This window comes from Leopardus geoffroyi, chromosome C2 (assembly GCF_018350155.1).
Source record: "Leopardus geoffroyi isolate Oge1 chromosome C2, O.geoffroyi_Oge1_pat1.0, whole genome shotgun sequence".
In the NCBI taxonomy this organism is placed as follows: Eukaryota; Metazoa; Chordata; class Mammalia; order Carnivora; family Felidae; genus Leopardus; species Leopardus geoffroyi.
In genome coordinates, this window is record NC_059333.1 from 72,045,893 (window position 1) to 72,066,811 (window position 20,919).

General features: G+C 44.1%; 1 protein-coding gene across 2 annotated transcripts; it reads left to right on the plus strand.

Annotated features, from left to right (window-relative positions):
- The first annotated feature begins 356 nt into the window (after positions 1-356).
- Positions 357-20,867, plus strand: SLC51A (solute carrier family 51 subunit alpha). Of its 2 annotated transcripts, none has more exons than XM_045502459.1 (9): positions 357-629; positions 1,231-1,325; positions 14,693-14,847; positions 15,776-15,852; positions 16,277-16,435; positions 16,991-17,102; positions 17,397-17,543; positions 19,856-19,961; positions 20,498-20,867. In XM_045502459.1, the coding sequence occupies exons 1-9, from the start codon at positions 592-594 to the stop codon at positions 20,704-20,706; spliced, it is 1,098 nt and encodes a 365-aa protein (XP_045358415.1). In that variant the 5' UTR covers positions 357-591; the 3' UTR covers positions 20,707-20,867. The 2 variants fall into 2 exon arrangements, with proteins under 2 accessions (XP_045358415.1, XP_045358417.1); XM_045502461.1 differs by having other exon boundaries at positions 358-629; positions 15,779-15,852.
- The last annotated feature ends 52 nt before the right edge of the window (positions 20,868-20,919 follow it).

Sequence of the window (20,919 nt, forward strand, 5' to 3'; positions counted from 1 at the left end):
GGGCCTCGTCTGGCTTTTCCAGCTCATCCTTCCTTCTGCCTGCCAGGTCAACAGTGCCAGCACAGCACAGTCCCGGAATTGGCCCTGACTCTCCCATCTCTAGGGGACCAGAGACTGAGTTCCAGACAGGTCCTGGGAGAAAGGGGGCTGCTGACCAGTAGTATTGCAGGGAGGATACAGAACTTTACTCCTATCATCACCCTAGAAGACTCCTTAGAGGAGGTGTAGGATGAGGGTTGGTAGGCAGCAAAGGGTGGCTAAAGGGATCTGTGGGAGGGAGGAAGGAAGGACCACACCTAAAGAGAGGGAGGAGTCAGGAACGGGGAGTGGGGGGGGTACTTAGCCAGTCAAAAGGATCAAATTCCTCCAGGGTGAACTCTGAGATAGGTTCTAGGGATTTGCTCACGGAAAGCCCGAGTAAAGGGAGTCAGAGACGAAGACTCTGTCACTCCACCTACACGTGGCTCAGGTCCTCTGAGAGAGTCCAGCAGGCAGCAGAACCAGCGAGAGCCGCCTCCTTCAGGGCCCCCACCTTCCTGCCCCTTCTTGCCCCTCAGTGCCTGCTGGAAAGCCAGACAGGGGGAGAAGACGATGGAGCCAGACAGGACTCAGATAAAACTTGACCCCAGGTGAGTGAGGGCAGCAGGCCCAGAGCCAGGAGACAGGTGCTAAGCCGTGGAGGCCCCTATCTCATTGGACTGTCCCTCCCTCCCTCTTAGGTCCTTTGGCTCCCAGGACACAGAATGAGGCAGACTAATAATGGTTTGGCTGTCCCCAAGTCCTGTGGGTTTGGGCCAGTGTGTGATCTTTCAGAGCCTTGGTTTTGTCCCTCGACTGGGAAGAGAAAAGTCTCAGAGGTAGGGACTGTGAAGGGCATGCACAGAGCCCCATCCAGCTGTGGACTCACCCCTGGTGCTAAGGGTCCACTCTTTCTGTGAGGCTCTGCTCTTTCTCTATTGTCAGCCACTGGACTGCTGCCCCAGTGGAAGTGGAGAGAGTGAACTGTGGGCCCTTTGGGCACCTAGGCCAATCCTGCCCCTGGCCTAGGCGGCACCTGCCTTACACACTAGCCTGGGCCAATTTCCTCTAAGAATCAGGGCGCCAAGGGGAAATGTACAAGCAGCCCAAACTCAGGAGTGTTTGAGGGAATGTCAAATAATTGATGTTCCTTCTGGTCCCTCCCCGCCTCCCCAATCCTCATATTCTGAATGTAGGTTGGTGTCTCTACAGGTACACGGCAGATCTTCTGGAGGTGCTGAAAACTAATTTCAGCATCCCCTCTGCCTGCTTCTCTCTCGCTCCCACTGCTGCCCAACTTCTGAGAGGTAAGTCAAGGCCCCTCCCCAGAGAGAACCGAAAGGAGGACATGAGCACCCCGGGAGGAAGCTGGGACAGCTGAGGGAAGCTGAAGACAGGTGGTCCTGAGCTGGCCAGCCTGGAGAGTATCTACATATCATGGTTAAGGCCTTGGGGAAGAACAACCCCTTAAGGAGTCAATAGGCCAAAAGAAGGGCATGACCACCCAGCCAGGGAGACACAGCTGCATGTTGGGCCTCCCACAAACCCCAACCTCAAAGCTCATTCAAGTTGGGGACACTGGCTTGGAGCGTTTTTCAAATCCCGGAGCCATCCAGGGAATCGAGATGGTGCCTAAATGATGCAAGACCCAACAAATCCCCTAGGGGACTGTATAAGAGCTGCTTTGGGAAAGGGTCTGCATCATTCTAGAGGGGTGGTTATTATGAATAATGTTCTTAACACTTAGGGGAACCTGTACAAATACTCTGACGGTGTTGGACAACGAGATCTTATACTGAATCGCTTTTGAACATGAAAAGCCATTAATTTCCTGGCCACCTAAAATATGACAACCAGATGACCCTAGCACCGTTATAGCAAATGTGGCTCCCGTCCATATTTTATTTTGTCTTCCTACGGCATGATTAACCACCTCTCAGACTTTCATGAATAGGAGGCTGTGTCTCTATGGAATCCTTACTGTTTTTTCCCCAGCCTCCTTCTTGATGTCGTCACCTCAGTGCATAGACTTTCTGAACAACAGGATGTGGTCAGTGTGGATTAGAAGGCAGACACGGGCATGTGGTTGGACAAAGCTCAGCCTTGTTTCAGAGCAAATGACAACTCCCAGGGTGTCCAGAGAGGCTCTGCAGCTGCTGTGGGGTTTGTGCCAGTAGGTAGCTGCCGCGTCCGGCTCCAGGAACCTCTTGTTCAGAGTGCGGCTCTTCCCTTAGATGAGCAGTTGTCAACCAGAGGCAATTTTGTCCCCCAGGCAACTTCTGGCAATGTCTAGAGACAGTTCATTTGCCACAGCTAGAGGGTGCTATTGGCACCTGGTGGGGAGAGGCCAAGGATGCTGCCCTGAATACAAAGGAAAGCCCCCCACAGCAAGGAGTTGTCTTGGCCAAAGTGTCAATAGCGCTGAGGTTGAGAAACCCTGCCTCACACGGTAAAAATCGATCTCACCTGGCTTTACCGTGGAATGTGCGAATGGGAGCACCAAGGATGTTCAAAGTAGGGAGACCATACTGGGTCCGGTAGTCTTGCGAGCTGCCTATTTGCGGGGGGAGGGGGGGAGGGCATGGAATGTCAGAACGGGTAAGCAAACTGGAGCGTGGAGAGCAGGCAGTGGGCACTGCTGAGGTGGTGGTGGAGGCAGAATGAGCAGATTCTCCACACACGGAGGAGCTTGATCTGGCAGGATTCCAGGTCGCTGGTGAGGAGGCAGAGGACAACTGAGAGGGCTGGACAGGTGAGGTGGGGCCTGATGAGCGGCAGGCAGAGAAGTTGTACTTTATCCTGTGGAGAGAAGGAGCCGGTGAGGGCTCTAGACTGGGAGGGGCTAGAGAGTGCTTCAAGGTAATTAATCAGTAATCAGGATGGACTTCAGGGAAGAAGAGCCTTGAGAAGCAGGGGCATAAATTGGAGGTTATTGCCCCAGCCCAGCATGAGGAACAAGAGTCTGAGCCAGAACGGTGTCAGGGAAAGGAAGGGAAGTTTGGAAGACAAAGGTTATCTAAAGAAAGAGCAGGCAATCTGGTCAATACTGATACAAAGTGAGCGAAGGAAAAAGAGACCGTGACGGAAGCAGAGGAAAAAGAGACCTGGGGAGCTGAGCAGGGTGATGGCATGACACTGAGAGTTAGGAAGCCAGGAAGAGGCACCCACTGAGGATGTGGCAAGAACCCTTCCTCCTCTGTTAGTAAACCGTTGCTCCTTAAATTTGATGCCATTTAAGAAAAAGCTATTTTGGAAGAACTGTGGAACCTTTCAGTAATCTGGGTTTTTTTAATGTTTATTCATTTATTTTTGAGAGAGAGAACACAAGCAGGGGAGGAGGCGGGGGACACGGAATCTGAAGCAGGCTCCAGGCTCCGAGCTGTCAGCACAGAGCCTGATGGGGGGCACAAACTCACGAGCTGTGAGATCATGACCTGAGACGAAGTTGGGCGCTTAACCGAATGAGCCACCCAGGTGCCCCTAATAATCTGTTTTTGAAATGCCTGTGATATGATTGCAGTTGTAATCCCTACAGGATTTTTTTTTTTTTTTTTAATGGGCTCATCCAAACATTTATGTGAAAGAGTGAAGGGCCAAGAAAAGCCAAGACAATTTTGAAAAAATGCAAGGAGCACACCTGCCCTCCCAGGGATTAAGGCTTACAAGAAGACTAAGCCATGAGGCAGTAAATGCAAGGGTCCAAACAAGTGGAAAATGGAACAGAACAGAATGCCCAGAAAGAGAGCCCACTGGGGAATGTGCTCTATGACAGGACATTACACTCCTCAGTGGACAGAATGGACTCTTCAAGAAGTCACCCGGACTATGTATCTGTCCCTATTGCAATATAGCTCCAAAGTATCTTCAATCCACACGGCTTAAATACCTAAATGTAAAATGCAAACTTTTTTACAAAAGAAAATACAGAAAGGTATCTTTATGATCGGGAGTAGAGAATTTCTTAAATAAAACACAAAAAAGCACAAATGATCATGGAGATTGGCTACATAAACAAACAAACAAACTTCTATATAACTATAAACACTATAAACAATGCTAAAAGCCAAACCATAGACTGGGAGAAGATATTTTCAAGCCCTAACCAACAAGGGAAAAGTAGTCAGTATAAGAAAAATTACCCAATAAAAGTTGTGTAAAATATGTGAACAGATAGTTCATAACAGAAGAAACACTAATGACCAATAAATATACAAAAAGATACTCTATTTTGTTAGGATTTAAGGAGTCCTGAATTAAACAATGGCACGTCATTTGACTACAATGAATTTGAGGTAACAGTGAGCACTCGTGGGCCGCTGGTGGGAGTATAATGGGGACAACCACTGTGGAGACTGATTAGCTCTCTACAGCACTGAAGATGCTCATCTCCTCCAGCCCAGAAATTCTGATTTTAGGTGTATGCATAAAGGAACTGTCCTAGGGGCACCTGCATGGCTCAGTCTGTTGAGCATCCCACTCTTGATTTCAGCTCAGGTCATGATCCCAGGGTCTTGGGATCAAGCCCTGTATTGGGCTCTGCCTTGAGTATGGAGCCTGTTTGGAATTCTATCTCCCTTTGCCCCTCTCCCTGGCTCACTCTCTCTCTCTCTCTCTCTCTCTCTCTAAAAATAATAAATAAATAAATAAATAAATAAAATAAGGGAAATCTATATGTGCTAAGGAGACATGTCCAAGAGTACATATTGAAGCATTTGTTTATCATATGAGAATAATATCATGAAAATAATGTTGTGTGGAAAAAAGCATTTTGCAGGATGATGCCATTTATATAGATTTTTTATTAATTAATTTATTTATTTATTTATTGAGTAGGTTTCACACCCAGTGTGGAGCCCAACACAGAGCTTGAACTCACAACTCTGAGATCAAGATCTGAGCTGAGATCAAGAGTGGGAAGCTTAATCAACTGAACTACCCAGGCACCGCCATACAGATTTTTTTTAATACAAAGCAATATAGTATGTTGAATATGCACATATGTTGTGAAAAACTAAAACGTAAATGAAAAAGATATACACTAATTTCAGAACAGTAGTTACCTCTGAGAGGTGAGGTGCGGAAGGGAAAATGATCCAGGGGGTGTGTACAGGGGCCTTCAGACACATCTGTAATGTTTTTTTTTTTTCTAAAAATAACTTTTGAGGCAAAATTGGCAATATTGTAACACTCTTTAAAATGGGTTATGGGTATATTCATGTTTGCTCTATTCTCTTTATTTTTGAAATTTTCGTAATTTAATAAATTATTTTAATTTATAAAAAATCATTTTTGACAGGCTGTGATGAGATGTTCGTTTTAAAAGTATAAAATTTTATTATACTATAAAATTATACTATTGTAGTAATATAATATGTATGCACTTTAACCAGGGTGTTCTTTAAAGCTACTTTTTATTGAATAAATACTACATGCCAGGTGCTGTGCTAAGAGGTTAATGAGAGAATGAATAACCTGTCCAAGGTCAAGAGCAAGTAGTAAGTGGAATTTTTCTCTGAACTCTGATTCCAGAAACTGTGTTCTTAACTTCCATGAAAACAAAATGCAAAAATGAAAATAACTTTTGGTTAGGAACTAGCTGGAATTATGGATCATACTCTTCCAAAATTTTAATGTCCTTATATCGTTTTCATTATTTAAAAAAAAAAAGTAGGGGCGCCTGGGTGGCGCAGTCGGTTAAGCGTCCGACTTCAGCCAGGTCACGATCTCGCGGTCCGTGAGTTTGAGCCCCGCGTCGGGCTCTGGGCTGATGGCTCAGAGCCTGGAGCCTGCTTCCGATTCTGTGTCTCCCTCTCTCTCTGCCCCTGCCCCGTTCATGTTCTGTCTCTCTCTGTCTCAGAAATAAATAAACGTTGAAAAAAAAAAAAAAAATTAAAAAAAAAAAAAAAGTAATCTTCATTATTTCAGAGACAGTGGGACATTTGCTAGTTGCTAAAGGTATAACTGTATTCAAAATGGCCAGTTAGACAAGCATTTCCCACAGTGTGTCCCTTGGAGGACTAATCTCAAGTAGTGCTTCATGAACACAGAATCTACAAAAATAAGTTTTGTAAAATCTGTATTCTATAACCTCCAGTAGGAAATTAACAGTGTAAATCAGATTAAAAAGTTGAGTACGGGAAGAAACAGGTTTAATTTTGTTTAAGGCATTTCCACAAATCCTTTGGCCATAGAACACTTTTGTCCCATAATATCTGTTAAGATGTGAAAAAATAAGATCGGGGACAATCTTCAAAGAAGATATATGAGTTTCACGGAGAGCAGGAGCTCTCTTTCTTAGCTTTTGTGCTGCGGCAGTGGATACAAGAGCCTGCATATGGCTCAAGTATGAGAAAGAATATAAAGTGCCAAAGCCAGCAGTTAGAAGAGATTGCAAAAGCATTTGGGTACTGAACAGTCAGAATATGCCCCCAGCCCACCTTCATAAACTGAAACAACTTTTTAGGGTTGCTTTTGATCATTTATAGCACTCCACATTCCTTCCCATAGTCACGTGAACACACACCAAGAATCAATGTGGGCCTAGCCAGAAACCCCTGGATTGAAATCCCAGCCCCATAACTTCCAGGTTGTGTGACCATGGCCAAGGTGCTTAACTTGAAGCCTAGTTTCCTGGAAAAGGCTATAATAAGGGGATGATCCATAGGAATTCTCATGGGGTTATTTCTTTCATTCAACAAATAGCCACAGTTGCTGTTCCAGGCACTTAGAGATGGAACAGAGAACAAACAAGCTTGACAAAGTCCCTGCCTTCTTGTTGGAGTTGGGGGAGGGGCGCAGGAGAAGGCAGCAGAAAATAGGCAAGTAAATAAATATGTAAATAACTTCACCGTGAGAGGCAGATGGGGACAATAGCACACTCAGAGAAGGCTGGCTGAGAAGGGGCATTTGAGCGGAGAGCTCATGGAGGAGAAGCCAGCCACTGGCAACTCAGGGAGAAAAGCTGAATGGGCAGAAACCAAGTGCTACCAAGTTCTGGAGGTGGGCACAGCTTCTATGGCTATCGGGAGGCTGAAGGAGGGGTAGGGAAATCCCAAACCTCAATAAACAGAGAAGAGTTGAGCTGGTGTTTGAGATTGGAAAACACAGGGTGTGGGAGAGGATGAGGGATCAGTGCCCAAGACCTAGGGACAGAGGTCAGGAAGGGGACCGTGGTTCTGGGCGTCAAGGTGGGGCAGGTTTTCAAGGAGGAGGGAGCAGTCAAGACAGTTAAGACTGGGAAAATTAAAAAAAAAAAAAGTGGTGGGGGGGCGGGCGGTGCATCAGGGTGGCTAAGTGGTTAAGGGCTGACTTCGGCTCAGGTCATGGTCTCATTTATGACCATGGTTTGTGGCCAGATTCCTGAGTTTGAGCTCTGCTTCAGGGTCTGTGCTGACAGTTCAGAGCCTGGAGCCTGCTTTGGAATTTGTGTCTCCCCTTCTCTCTGCACCTCCCTAGTTTATTATCTGTCTCTGTCCCTGTCTGTCTCTCAAAAATAAATAAACAAAAAAAAAAAAAAAAGAAGAAGAAGAAGAAGACAGTGAAGACTGGGAAGGGCTTTGGCCTTGAATGGCTTTTGAAAGGGCTCTCCCTGAGCTGGTGAGGACAAGGTCAAGGAGGGGTGGGGAAGTCAGGCCCCGAGAGACCTCCAGCAGTGACTTACCTTTCCAACAACGGACATGAGTTTTTAGAAATCTACTGAATTAATTTTGGTATCTGCCTATCTGGACTTTATCTTTTGTGAGTATTTTTTTTTTAACATAAACATTTCCGTTGTAAAAAATAATTCAGATTCAGTAAATCTGAAAATCCAGAAAAGTAGAAGGAGGAAGAGCCATCTATACTCCCTCCACTCAGAGACAGGCACTGCAAATACCTTGGTGTTAGTCCCCCCCCCCTTTTTTTTTTTAATGTTTTATTTATTTTTGTGAAAGAGATAGAGAGATCACAAGCGGGGGAAGGAAAGAGAGAGAGAGGGAGACACAGAATCCAAAGCAGGCTCCAGGCTCTGTTGGAGCTGTCAGCACGGAGCCCCACATGGGGTTGGAGGAACAGTGAGGTCATGACCTGAGCCAAGGTTGGCCGCTTAACCAGCTGTACCACCCAGGCCCCCCCACCCCACCCCGTGTTAGTTCCTTTTTCCATGCTTTTATTTTTATTTATTTATTTTTTTTTTTTTAACGTTTGTTTATTTTTGAGACAGAGAGAGACAGAGCATGAACAGGGGAGGGGCAGAGAGAGAGGGAGACACAGAATCGGAAACAGGCTCCAGGCTCTGAGCCATCAGCCCAGAGCCCGACGCGGGGCTCGAACTCAGGGACCGCGAGATCGTGACCTGGCTGAAGTCGGACGCTTAACCGACTGCGCCACCCAGGCGCCCCTTCCATGCTTTTATTTACATTAGTTGAAATCATGCCATACCTCCAATCTTATGTCCTGTTTTTTAGAAGCATGACATCATATGAGTTTTTTCACATTATTATATATTTGACAAAATGTGCCCTTTTAAAAAAACATAGTTTTGTTATAAAATACAGATTTGTTATTGAATAATTGAAAACGATAGAAAAGAAGGGAAAAATCACCTATTCTTGTCACCCAAAGACAGCATATTTAATATTTTCTTTTAATATTTCTAGGCATTTTTCTGTGAAATGATTTTTTAATGTTTTTATTTTATCAATGTAGTATGTGAACATGGTTAAAATTTCTAATAATACACAAGAGCTACTAATGCAAATCAATCAGTCCTCTGCTCTATCCATTCTCATTTCTAGTCTTCCTCCTTTTTTAGCTAATGGTTCTTCTGGTAGTTACCTTCCGATCACCCATATGTGCACACCATTGTTTCCCGGAGGATCAATTTTGGGCATCATCTGTGGCTGCCTCTACGATACATAAGGCTTCAGCACACACAGCACGGAACTTCTCCCATTCTCTCCATACAATTATGTTAATATTTTTGGTTGGTTATCTTTATAGATTTACTATCCATTTAGTTTATTTCTTATTCTGCCAACCAGGGCAGTATTTCTTGATTTTCCATTTTGTGAGATAAAGATATTAGTGCCCCACTCTTTCTTCCAACTCTTTTCTACCTTTCTCTCCCCAAACATGGTTATAATTTTACTGGGCTAATTTTGCAGTCTTCTTTGCTGACATAAGATTTTTTTAGGTATAAGTTATATATAGTAAAGGATAATGATCTCAAGTATGTAATATGATGCATTTTTACTTATGTGTAAATCTGTGAAACCAGCATCTCGGTCAAGAAAATGGAACCTTCCAGCATCCAGTAGGGTCTTTCGTGCTCCCTCCTTAGTTCATATGCCTTCTAATACCACTATTCTTTTTTTTTTTAATTTTTTAAAAATGATTTTATCTTTGAGAGAGAGAGACAGAGCACTACTGGGGCAGAGAGAGAGGGAGACACAGAATCCAAAGCAGGCTCAGGGTCTGAGCTGTCAGCACAGAGCCCAGTGCAGGGTTAGAACTCACGAACGGCAAGATCATGACCTGAGCTGAAGTTGGACACAACCGACTGAGCCACCCAGGCGCCCGCCTGAGACCACTATTCTAACCTCTACCTCCTCTATGGATCATTTTTCCCTATTCCTCAATTTATATAAACAGACAGTTTATCAAACAGTGTGTACTCTTGTGTCTGGCTTCCTTCCCTCACCATTATGTTTTTAAGACTAATCCATTCTGTTGCCTGTTTATTCTTTTAAATTGCTGTGCTATTATGGGAATGTATCACAATTTACAATTTACAATTGACCTTTGAACAACATGAGTTTGAACTGCATGGGTGCACTTAACACAAGGATTTTTTTTTTTTTTAAGTTTATTTATTTTGAGAGAGAGAGAGAGAGAGAGAGAGCCAGGGAGGGGTAAAGAGGGAGGGAGGGAGAGAGAGAAAGAGAGAGAGAGAATCCCAAGCAGGCCCTGCACTATTAGCGCAGAGCCCGATGTGGGGCTCAAACTTAAGAACCATGAGATCATGACCTGAGCCGAAACCAAGAGTAGGATGCTTAACCAACTGAGCCACCCGGGTGCCCTTATGAGGATTTTTTTCAATAAATATATGTATAGTAGTGCATATATATTTTTTCTTCCTTATGATTTTCTTCATAACATTTTCTTTTCTCTAGGTTACTTTATTGTAAGAATACAGAATATAATACACATAACATACAAAATAAGTGTTAATTAACTATGTTATCAGTAAGGCTTCTGGTCAACCGTAGGCTATTAGTAGTTAAGTTTTGGGGAAGACAAAAATTGTACGCAGATTTTCAACTGTGCATTGTTCAAGGATCAACTATATTTATTTGTATTCTTGTTGAATCAATATGAGCTATTTCCAGTTTGGGCCATTATGAATAATGCTGCTCTGAGCATTCTTCTGGTGAATATAAGCACTCATTTCTATTGAATAGGTGTCCAGAAGTGGAATTTCTGTGTCATAGGGTAGGTGTATGTTTAGCTTAAAGGCATACTACCAACTGCTTTCCAAAGTCATTGTGCCACTCCCAGCTGAAATATATGAGAGTTCCATTTTTTCCTTATCCTCATCAGCACTTGGAATCATGAGTCCTTTTAATTTTAGCCCTGTTGGTGGGTATATAATGGCATCTCGCATTTGTATTACCCTGATGACTGTTGACATTTAGCGCCTTTTATGCTTCTCAAACATTGAGGTACTTTTTTTCGTGAAGTAACTGTTTAGGTCTTTTTTTTTTTTCTTCATTTAAAAACATCGTGTTGTCTTTTTCTTACTGATAGGAATTCTTTATATATTACAGATACAAGTCTTTTGTTGGATATCTGTATTGCAAGTACCTTCTCTCAGTCTGAGATTGTCTTTTCATTCTCCTAATGGTTTCTTTTGACAAATAAAAATGTTTAATTTTAAGAAAGTCCAATTTATCGATTTTTAAACTTATGGGTAGTGCTTTTGTGTCCTATTTTAAAAGACCTTTGCCTAGCTCAAAGTCATGAAGATATACGTCTCTGTTTTCCTCTAAAAACTTTATTGTTTTAACTATCACATTTAGGTGTTTTTGTATGATATGAGGGAGCAGTCAATGTTCTTTTTTATCCCCCAAAGGATATCCAGATAACCCAGAACTCTTTCTCAAAAAAAACCCACTCTTTTCCCCATGAATTGTAGTGGAAATTTTGTCGTAAATCAGATAACCATATATGTGGGGTCTGTTAATGCATTTTTTTTGTTTTTTTTTTTTTTGAGTGTTAATAAGTTATTACTCATCTCAAGAATTATTACATATTCTTTACGAAGATTTTTTTTATGGCACAAATTTTTCAGATCTTGATAATTAATATTCAGTTAGGTACTTTATTTAATAATTCCAATATTGTTGGGCACTTGAGTTGTTTATAACTTGGGGCTATTAGTCAATATATTATAAACATTATCTTTTAATGGAACAAAAATAATACATCACAGTTATTTTGCTCTTATCTGACGACTAAGCAGATTGACTATTTTCCCACATGTCCTGAACTGTGTTAATATCTTTTTCCATTTATTTGCAAGTGTCCTGTTTTTGTTATCAGTTCTCTTTATCTAATAAAGATCTTAAACTTGAGTACACATTTATTAAAAAGCTTTTTCCCTCAGTCTGTTTGCTGTCTATTTCTTTTAAACACTTAGAAAGAAGTTTACACACTTTATATTAAATTTGACCATCATTCTCTTTGTGATTTCTCAGATTACTCCTAAGCTTAAGAAGGTTTTCCCTCTCCAAAATCTTCATGAAAATACAATTCTCTTTTTTTTCTCTCAATTTTTCCTGTTTGATTTTTTTTGTTTCTTTTCTTTTTTTTTTTTTTTTTTTAACTTACATCCAAATTAGTTAGCATATAGTGCAACAATGATTTCAGGAGTAGATTCCTTAGTGCCCCTTACCCATTTAGCCCATCCCCCCTTCCACAACCCCTTCAGTGGCCCTCAGTTTGTTCTCCATATTTATGAGTCTCTTCTGTTTTGTCCCCCTCCCTGTTTTTATACTATTTTTGTTTCTCTTCCCTTATGTTCATCTGTTTTGTCTCTTAAAGTCTTTATATGAGTGAAGTTATATGATTTTTGTCTTTCTCTGACTGACTAATTTCACTTAGCATAATACCCTCCAGTTCCATCCACATCGTTGCAAACGGCAAGATTTCATTCTTTTTGATTGCCAAGTAATACTCCATTGTATATATATAGCACATCTTCTTTATCCATTCATCCATCGATGGACACTTGGGCTCTTTCCATACTTTGTCTATCGTTGACAGTGCTGCTATAAACATGGGGGGGCATGTGTCCCTTCGAAACAGCACTCCTGTATCCCGTGGGTAAATGCCTAGTAGTGCAATTGCTGGGTCATAGGGTATTTCCATTTTTAGTTTTTTGAGGAACCTCCATACTGTTTTCCAGAGTGGTTGCACCAGCTTGCATTCCCAATTCTGTTTGATTTTTAAAGACATCCCTTTAATCCATCTAGAATTATCATGACATATGACAGACTTAATGGGTATCTCCATGAGTGTTTGAAGTACTCATTTTTGTTGTAAAGGATAAAATCATATTTAAAAATCCTCTGATGTTTATATTTTAAAAGTTTTGGAGAGGAGAAGGTAAAGTCTTTTTAGTAAAGGACTGCAACAAGTTTTTTAATGTCCAAACCTTGCAGGGCCTTCTGGAACAGTATCCAGAGAGATAACTGAGAAAGAGGCAGCAGAGTTAAACAGTAACAGCAAAGTCAAGCCAGTAGTTGAGTCACTTAGTATCCTGACTAAGCGGAGGTGGGTAGAGGAAGGGCTGGGTAGGAGGACAGAAAAATAGCAAAACCCTGTCTTTTATGGCCTGTGATAGAAAAAGTTTACTACTGACTTTACAAGTCCAGCTTGGGAGCTAGAGTGTAAGGGCCACCTCCCCCATGCAGGTCCTCTGGACTGGTCATTCGACCTAACTGTGGTCAGAGGTGAAGGGCCTCTTCTGGATAAAGCAACAGAGAGAAAAATGTGTGCCCTAAAATAAGAGCAACCAGGATCAGCGTGGTATTTTTTTGACAGATTCATCCTTGTCCTGGTGCTTTTACTGTGGTGTGGCCTCCTTCCTCCCTGCTTTGGTTTCATCTCTCTGAGGTGACCTCAGTCATCAAAACATAGGGTGGACCAGCCAATGTCTTCCTCCTACTTTACTCCCAATGCACTGGGACAACAGACTGGGCTCTGGCAGTCTTCTTTTCCCCCTTCTTCCTCTCATCAAGACAGGTGGTGGGAAAGAGGGTCAACCAACTAGGGAAGAGACTTAAGATAAATGAGGGTCAAGGCTTAGTCACCAAAAGACAGAACGCTTTTTTTTTTTTTTTTAATTTTTTTTTTCAACGTTTATTTATTTTTGGGACAGAGAGAGACAGAGCATGAACGGGGGAGGGTCAGAGAGAGAGGGAGACACAGAATCGGAAACAGGCTCCAGGCTCCGAGCCATCAGCCCAGAGCCTGACGCGGGGCTCGAACTCACAGACCGCGAGATCGTGACCTGGCTGAAGTCGGACGCTCAACCGACTGCGCCACCCAGGCGCCCCAGAACCCTTTTTTTTAAAACTAATTGTTGCACTGATGAATCACATAGTCAGAAACACGTATCATGCTGATAATGGTTTTTCCTGTTAGCAAAAGTGAAGCCGGAGGAGTTTCACCAGTGTTTGTCAAAATGTTTGTTATCCTCTGACCATTACCAGGTGAGCTTGTTGAAAATGCAGATTTCTGGGTCCATCCCAGATCTATTAAAGCAGCATCTCTGAGGGTGGGACTCAGACATCTAATTTTTTTTTTAATTTTTTTTAACATTTATTTTTGAGACAGAGAGAGACAGAGCATGAACGGGGGAGGGTCAGAGAGAGAGGGAGACACAGAATCTGAAACAGGTTCCAGGCTTCGAGCTGTCAGCACAGAGCCCGACACGGGGCTCGAACTCACAGACCGCGAGATCATGACCTGAGCCGAAGTCGGCCGCTTAACCGACTGAGCCACCCAGGTGCCCCCAGACATCTAATTTTTAACAACGCCTCAAATGACTGCAAGAAACACTAAAGAGAGCTACTAGACCACATTTAAGACTAATTATGAGGCCAACACGAGCCAAATGTCCTTGGAGTCTTTACTTGTATCCATTTCTCTTTTGTTAAATTCCCATCCTAACGTCCCAGTTTCGTGACATAATTTTGAAATCAAATTTAAACGGCTCTAAAGTATATACCATTCATTACATTCTGCTTTAATTGTAATGTTAACTGGTCCATGTTTGCTAACATGACACCGCTTACTGGAAGTAGTAAAGTTGAATAGGCCCTGCCAACCTCCTAATTCAAAATTTTTGCTCGTTATGTAAAAACTTGTTTGGTGTCTATATCCTGGTTGAGGTAAGCCTTACCATACCTAGAATCATCTGGTCTAGTCTCCCATCCATTCAGAAGAACGACTACTTTTTAGCTACATGCTAAGGTCTAAGAAAATGCCATTCTTCTGCATGGGTGGAAGCCTAGACCAGATAATTCTAGATATGGTAAAGCAATTTAGATCCAAGTGAGAAAGCCCACACCTCCTGCCCCTCATCCCTGGTCTTTAGTTAACAAGAGACTGCCTTCTCTTTCTACTTTAGCCTTGGGCCCTGCAGAAATTGCCCTCACAGTCATTATGACTCTGCTTGCCCTGGGCTCGGTCACCATCTTTGTGGAGGATGCTGTCTACCTGTACAAGAACACCCGTTGCCCCATCAAGAGGAGGACTTTGCTCTGGAGCAGCTCTGCACCCACGGTGAGGGCCTTGTAGCTGCCCTTTGGGAGGGACTAAACAAGAGACAGGAACCATTCTGGGAATTCCTCTAAACTCAGCATTTCAAGCCAGCAAAGGGTTGCCTGCCTCTACCCACTTAGGATGGGGGTTTGTAATGCGATCTCCATTTGCAGTCAGGACACCCTGCCTGGGTCAACAGGCAGTGGGACACAGCTTGAATTCTTGAGTTCTTTGAATTCTCAGAGACAGCTAGAGAAACTGCTCACCCCACCAGCAGCCCCACTCACTACCTCCCCACCACAGTATCATTGTTAAAAGCAAGCTTCCTTCCTACACAGGCAAGTAGTGGTTCCTCAGACGGGAGGGAGGCAAAGAATTTTCTTTCCCATGGGGACAACTCAACTCTATCCTTGCATTATAGACCTTTATAACCCACTCTGGTAGCCATTGTATAGGTCTCTGACTTGTTCCGAGGCCATAAGATTATACTTCCGTTTCCTTGTAGTAAGGTCTGTGTGTGTGTCTGGAGCGGAGAATGGAGCCCTTGAGGTCCTTTTCTAGCAGATGACACCTGCCTGGGCCACCTCAAGTCATCAGAGATGCTCTAGTAACATGTGACATTGAAAAGGAAGGGCTGGATCTTGATCCAGTTCCTCCCAAGGATGAACTCGCCTACTCCTACTCCGGGGATATGGGATGAGATAGTCTTCAAAATGACATTTTGACTTACAGTGCCCAGCTGTCTCTAACCCTAGATATAGAAGGAACTGACTACTAAATAAAAAAAAAAAAAATTAGTTGATTTGATTGTTCTTCCAGATGGCCACTTTTAAGTAATGCTGCCTCATGTGTTTGGGTTTTGCTTCCTTGAGCTTTTGCCACAAAAATTTGAGAGGGTGAGCACAAAGACTCCCTTCTTGCCCCAACCAGCTTCTTGCTTGTCTTCAAGCAGGTCGTGTCTGTGTTCTGCTGTTTTGGTCTCTGGATCCCTCGTTCCCTCATGCTTGTAGAAATGGCCATAACTTCGTGAGTGTCCTGCCCCACCCCCAGCTCTGAGGTGGGTACCCTTTTGCTCTCCACTCACCCAGGACTCCAGAGTCTGCATCTTCTTTTATCCCCTATCCCTTCCATAAATCCCTGCAAATCAACTGATCATGAGTCTAGCCTGTTTCAACTTGTGCTAATCCCGGTCTCTTGAACTTCTGGTTCTCTTCATCTTCAGTCACCATTTTGTTCACATAGGCTCAAATTCCCCTCTTCCTCAGCCCCTGGACCCTGTCCTCTCCCTCTTGCTGGCTCACACATTCCAAATGCCTGGTCCTACTGGACCCCCTCAGTGAGCCCCACCTCTCCTTCGCCCTTTGCAGTCTATATGTCTTTGGCAACAAAGGGGTATCCCCTTAGCTGGCCACCTCCCCCTCTGTGAAGCTCACCTCTACTCCCACTCCAGGTTTTACTCAGTATGCTTTTACCTGCTGATGCTGGTCATGGTGGAAGGCTTTGGCGGGAAGGAGGCAGTAATAAGGACACTGAAGGACACTCCGATGATGGTCCACACTGGCCCCTGCTGCTGCTGCTGCCCCTGCTGCCCCCCACTCATGCTCACCAGGTAAGGTGGGAGGGAGAGGCAGAACTGAGGAACAGGTTAGCGTCTCTCTTCACTCTCACAAGAGTCTCTGTGGCTCCCTCAGCCCTGCCTCAAGCCTCTTGGAATCAGGTTTGTATGGGACAGAGCCAGTGGCGAAAGGGCGGGCATCCCGCAGCCAGCACCCACACATTAGGCACCCACCCAGGGGTGAGGGGAGCAGAGGAAGGAGAACTCCAGTTTCCATCACTTAGGCTCACTGCTGCCCACACACTTTACCACACTGGACTTTGGGCTACTTACTTGTCTCTTATGCCCATTTTGGTTAAAGAGGTTGGGGTCAACTTTCTGATAGTCCTTGCTCAAAGGGCAGCATTCTGGTCAGATGAGTGGGAGGCAAGAAGAAGGTTCCCAATGCTCTCGACATTCTGGCTTCTTCCTACGTCCCCATCCATTTAGCCATTTTGGTGTCTATTATGACAGACAAGCTTCAGCCCAGGATCCCAGTGAGGGAGCTGGAAGGTCTTCTTGAGGTGGACACTTTATGGGTTCATGTTCCCAACCCTCTTCTTCCTTTAGGAAGAAGCTTCAGCTGCTGATGTTGGGCCCATTCCAGTATGCCTTCTTCAAGATAACACTGAGCCTGGCGGGCCTGTTTCTCATCCCTGATGGCATCTATGACCCAGCAGATGTAAGCCAGGAATAAGGGGCAGCAAACTCTAAGACTCAGTTCCTCTGAGCTCTAAAAGGAATAGTTGGAGCCAACATCCTCTGATCCAGGGCTCCACAGACAGGGTAGTCCCGGCAACAGTGTGGCCATAGAAAAGGTAGAGGTTTGGACTCTGGTGGGGAGAGGAGAGTGGAATAGGCCAAGGCTTTGGGGCTTTTTATTTATTTTTTATTACCTTTCCCACCATGGAAGAGGAGAAATAGAAGGAGAAAAGGACTTGCCTTCCTCACTGACTACTTTCTGATCTGCCACCAGATTTCTGAGGAGAGCATAGCTCTGTGGATCAACACTCTCCTCGGTGTGTCCACCCTGCTGGCCCTCTGGTCCCTGGCCATCCTTTTCCGTCAAGCCAAGCTGCACTTGGGCGAGCAGAATATAGGAGGCAAATTTGTTCTGTTCCAGGTAACTAGAATTGGGGTTAGGAGGTGAGACTAATAAAGGCAAAAAGCGGGTCCGGGAATCTTGTTAAGCCTAGGTTTCCGGTGAGATCTGGAAAAGGATCCCTGCCCCTTCCCAGTTTTTGCTTTTCCTGTGCTGTAATAGTTTCCTAGCGCTGCCCTAACAAAATATCACAAACTGAGCGGCTTAAAACAACAGAAATGTATCGTCTCTTAGTTCTGGAGGCTAGAGGTCCAAAATCAAGGTGTCAGCCAGGCCACGTTCCCTCTGAAATCTATAAGGGAGAATTCTTCCTTGACGTCTCCTAACTCCTGGTGCTTTGCCAGCAATCCCCGGCTTGCAGCTGCATCACTGATTTTGCCTCCGTTATGACATGGCATGTGTCAGGGTCTTGTGTCTCTTTTCCTCTTCTTAGAAAGACAACAGTATATTGGAATAAGGACCCACCCTACTCCAGCACGTCCTCATCTTAACTGATTACATCTAACTACACCAGAACGATGATGCTCTTTCCAAATAAGATCATATTCTGAGGTCCTGGGGGTTAGGACTTCAACATATCATTTTAGGGAACCCATTTCAATTTGTAACAGATGTATTACCAACCTTGAATTCTTCTACTTTTTTTTTCTTTTCTTTTCTACCCAATACTTCCTAAAACTCTGTAATCCACCACCACCACTAGCTTTGGCATTATCATAGTTATGAACTACCTACACCACATGCTAGGCATTTTTCGTACATTACATTTGAATTTGCACAACAATCTTTGGAGTCATTATTATTTCTATTTTACAAAGGAGGAAACTGCGACCCAGAGATATTATTGGGCTTCCTCCGAGGCACATATGTATAGGGCTAAAATTTAAACTTGGATCTGACTCCCAAATCCACCCTTCTTCTCATTACATTGTCTCTTCACCTTCACACCTCTTCTGAAAAGTCTCTGCAAAGCACATTTGTTCACTTTTTACACTTTCCATTCTCTTAAGCCCAGATGACTTCCACCAAATACAATGACTTTAAATTTTTTTATTGTTTTTTTTTTTTTTTAATTTATTTTTGAGAGAGACAGAGTACAAGCGGGGGAGGGGGCAGAGAGAGAGGGAGACCCAGAATCTGTAGCAGGCTCAGGCTCTGAGCTGTCAGCACAGAGCCAGACGAGGGGCTCAAACTCACAAACTGTGAGATCATGACCTGAGCCAAAGTCAGACACTTAACTGACTGAGCCACCCAGGCGCCCATAAATACAATGACTTTTAATCCAATCTTGTTTTCCTTCTCTCCCCATTCTTTCTGTCTCCTTGCTAGGCCCTTCTTCTACTCCCAAGGCATAGTGACTGCTTTGTAGTCAACAGAGTGATTTCACATAAATTCTCATTTGATCTAAGCAGATGCCTGCAAAATGTGAATTTCCAGGCACGTAAGAGGTAGAATTGAAGGAGAGGCCGGAAGAGCCTGAAATGGAGTCAGGGACTGAAAGGGCAGAAAGGATCTGGGCCCCGGAAGCACTTAGGGTCACGCCACAGGGTCAAGGCCCTATGATGGCCGAGCCTGCCTGTGATTATTGTGGGACATGCTGAGTCTGTCTTTAAAAGGATGACATTTCATAAAAGTGCAGTCAGGGAGGGCAAGTACTAAGGCAAATGGTGTTGCTGGAGCCTCTGGACAGAGATTTTCTTTTTCTTTTTTTTCTCTTATTGTATTAAAATATACATAACATACGATTTGGCATTTTAACCATTTTTAAATGTACAATTCAGTGGCATTAATTACGTTCACATTGTGGTGCGGTCATTATTAGCACCATCCATTTCCAGAACTTTTTCATCTTCCACACAGAAACTCTGTACCCGCTGAACATTAATTCCCCATTTCCCGTGCTGCCCGGCCCCAGGCATGGCAGAGATTTTTCAAAGGGCACCTTCATGGCTAGTTGTCCATCATTCTAGGAGCAGGGATCTCAGATACTCGAGCCAGATGGAAATAGTCTCCTCTAACCATCCATCCTTTTCATCCATCGAGTGCTTGTTAGTATCCGTGGCTGAAAGGGGGAAATAAACACGAACCCCCAACCAGTTCTTGTTTCTTGTCTCAAACGTTCATAAAATATTGGGTAGAAGACAAGATTGTAATTTGCCTAAAGATCAAAACGCCACAAAGTTTTCCTCGGGTGAGTTTCAACCCTCTGCAACTGCACAGACCTAAAGGTCAGCCGAGCGCATAGTGGAAGAGCAAGCACAGTGGCGGGCCAGCGGGCCGCAGTGCCACCGCCGCCGGGCCCAGCCTGCCCTTGTCTCTCCTCTGGTCCACAGGTGCTCCTCATCCTGACCGCCCTGCAGCCATCCATCTTCTCAGTCTTGGCCAACAGCGGGCAGATTGCTTGTTCACCTCCCTTTCCCTCTAAAGTCAGGTCTCAAGGTGAGCACACAGGGATTCCTCTCCCATTCCGGGATGGGCGAGAAGGGAGGGCCGGGGAAGAGCGGACCTTAGAACAGAGGTTGGGCCATCCTGGTTTCTATGCAGAATACTCAGAAATGGATCTCCCAGAAATCCTAGTGAGGCTTTCAGGAGAGAGTGACTTCTCTGACCACACAGAGGAGAGCTATAATCTCAAAGCTTGAGGCCAGCCCTGGTGGCCGACCCAGGAAGCCATGCGCTCAATTGTTAGCTCCTGGGAGAGGAATGGCTGTGGTTTGGAAGCAGAAGGTCAAACTGATACAACACACACAAACAGGGGTTTAATGTTAGCCTCAGACTGCAGAAGGTAGAGAGCCAAGTTCTGGTTCTGGCTCTACCGTTCATCTGGTACGTTATTTACGACAACTTAATATCTCTAGGCTTGGTTGGAGGATAAACTGGAGAAAGTGTTGCTGAACTCATATGCCAGGGCTGCTAGGGGGATACCACCTCTACCATTTAGCATAACCTACATTATATTTCACTCTACACTGCAGTGATGAATTGCCACCTTCTCATACTGGAGACTTTTGTAATGACTGTGCTGACACGCATGTACTACCGAAGGAAAGATAACAAGGTTGGATATGAGCCTTTCCCTTCCCCAGACCTGGATTTGACTTCAAAGCCTGAGGTGGACGGTTTGGACAATGAGCCTGTACATATTAAACGGGCACAAGATTTCCTCACTATCCCTCAACCTTGACCAAATGGGGATGGATTCCTTCATCAGCACAAGCTGGCAGATTATATTTGACTATAGGAATGAAGGAAAATTATGGACTAGGATGCAATTATTTTGGATCTTGCCTGGAGAAGGTATTTTAGGTTTTATAATAAACAAACAGGATAGAGTTTAAAACTCTGTAACTGGGTACATCGCCTCTGTGGGTGACACTATTAGCCCTTGAAGCTTGTA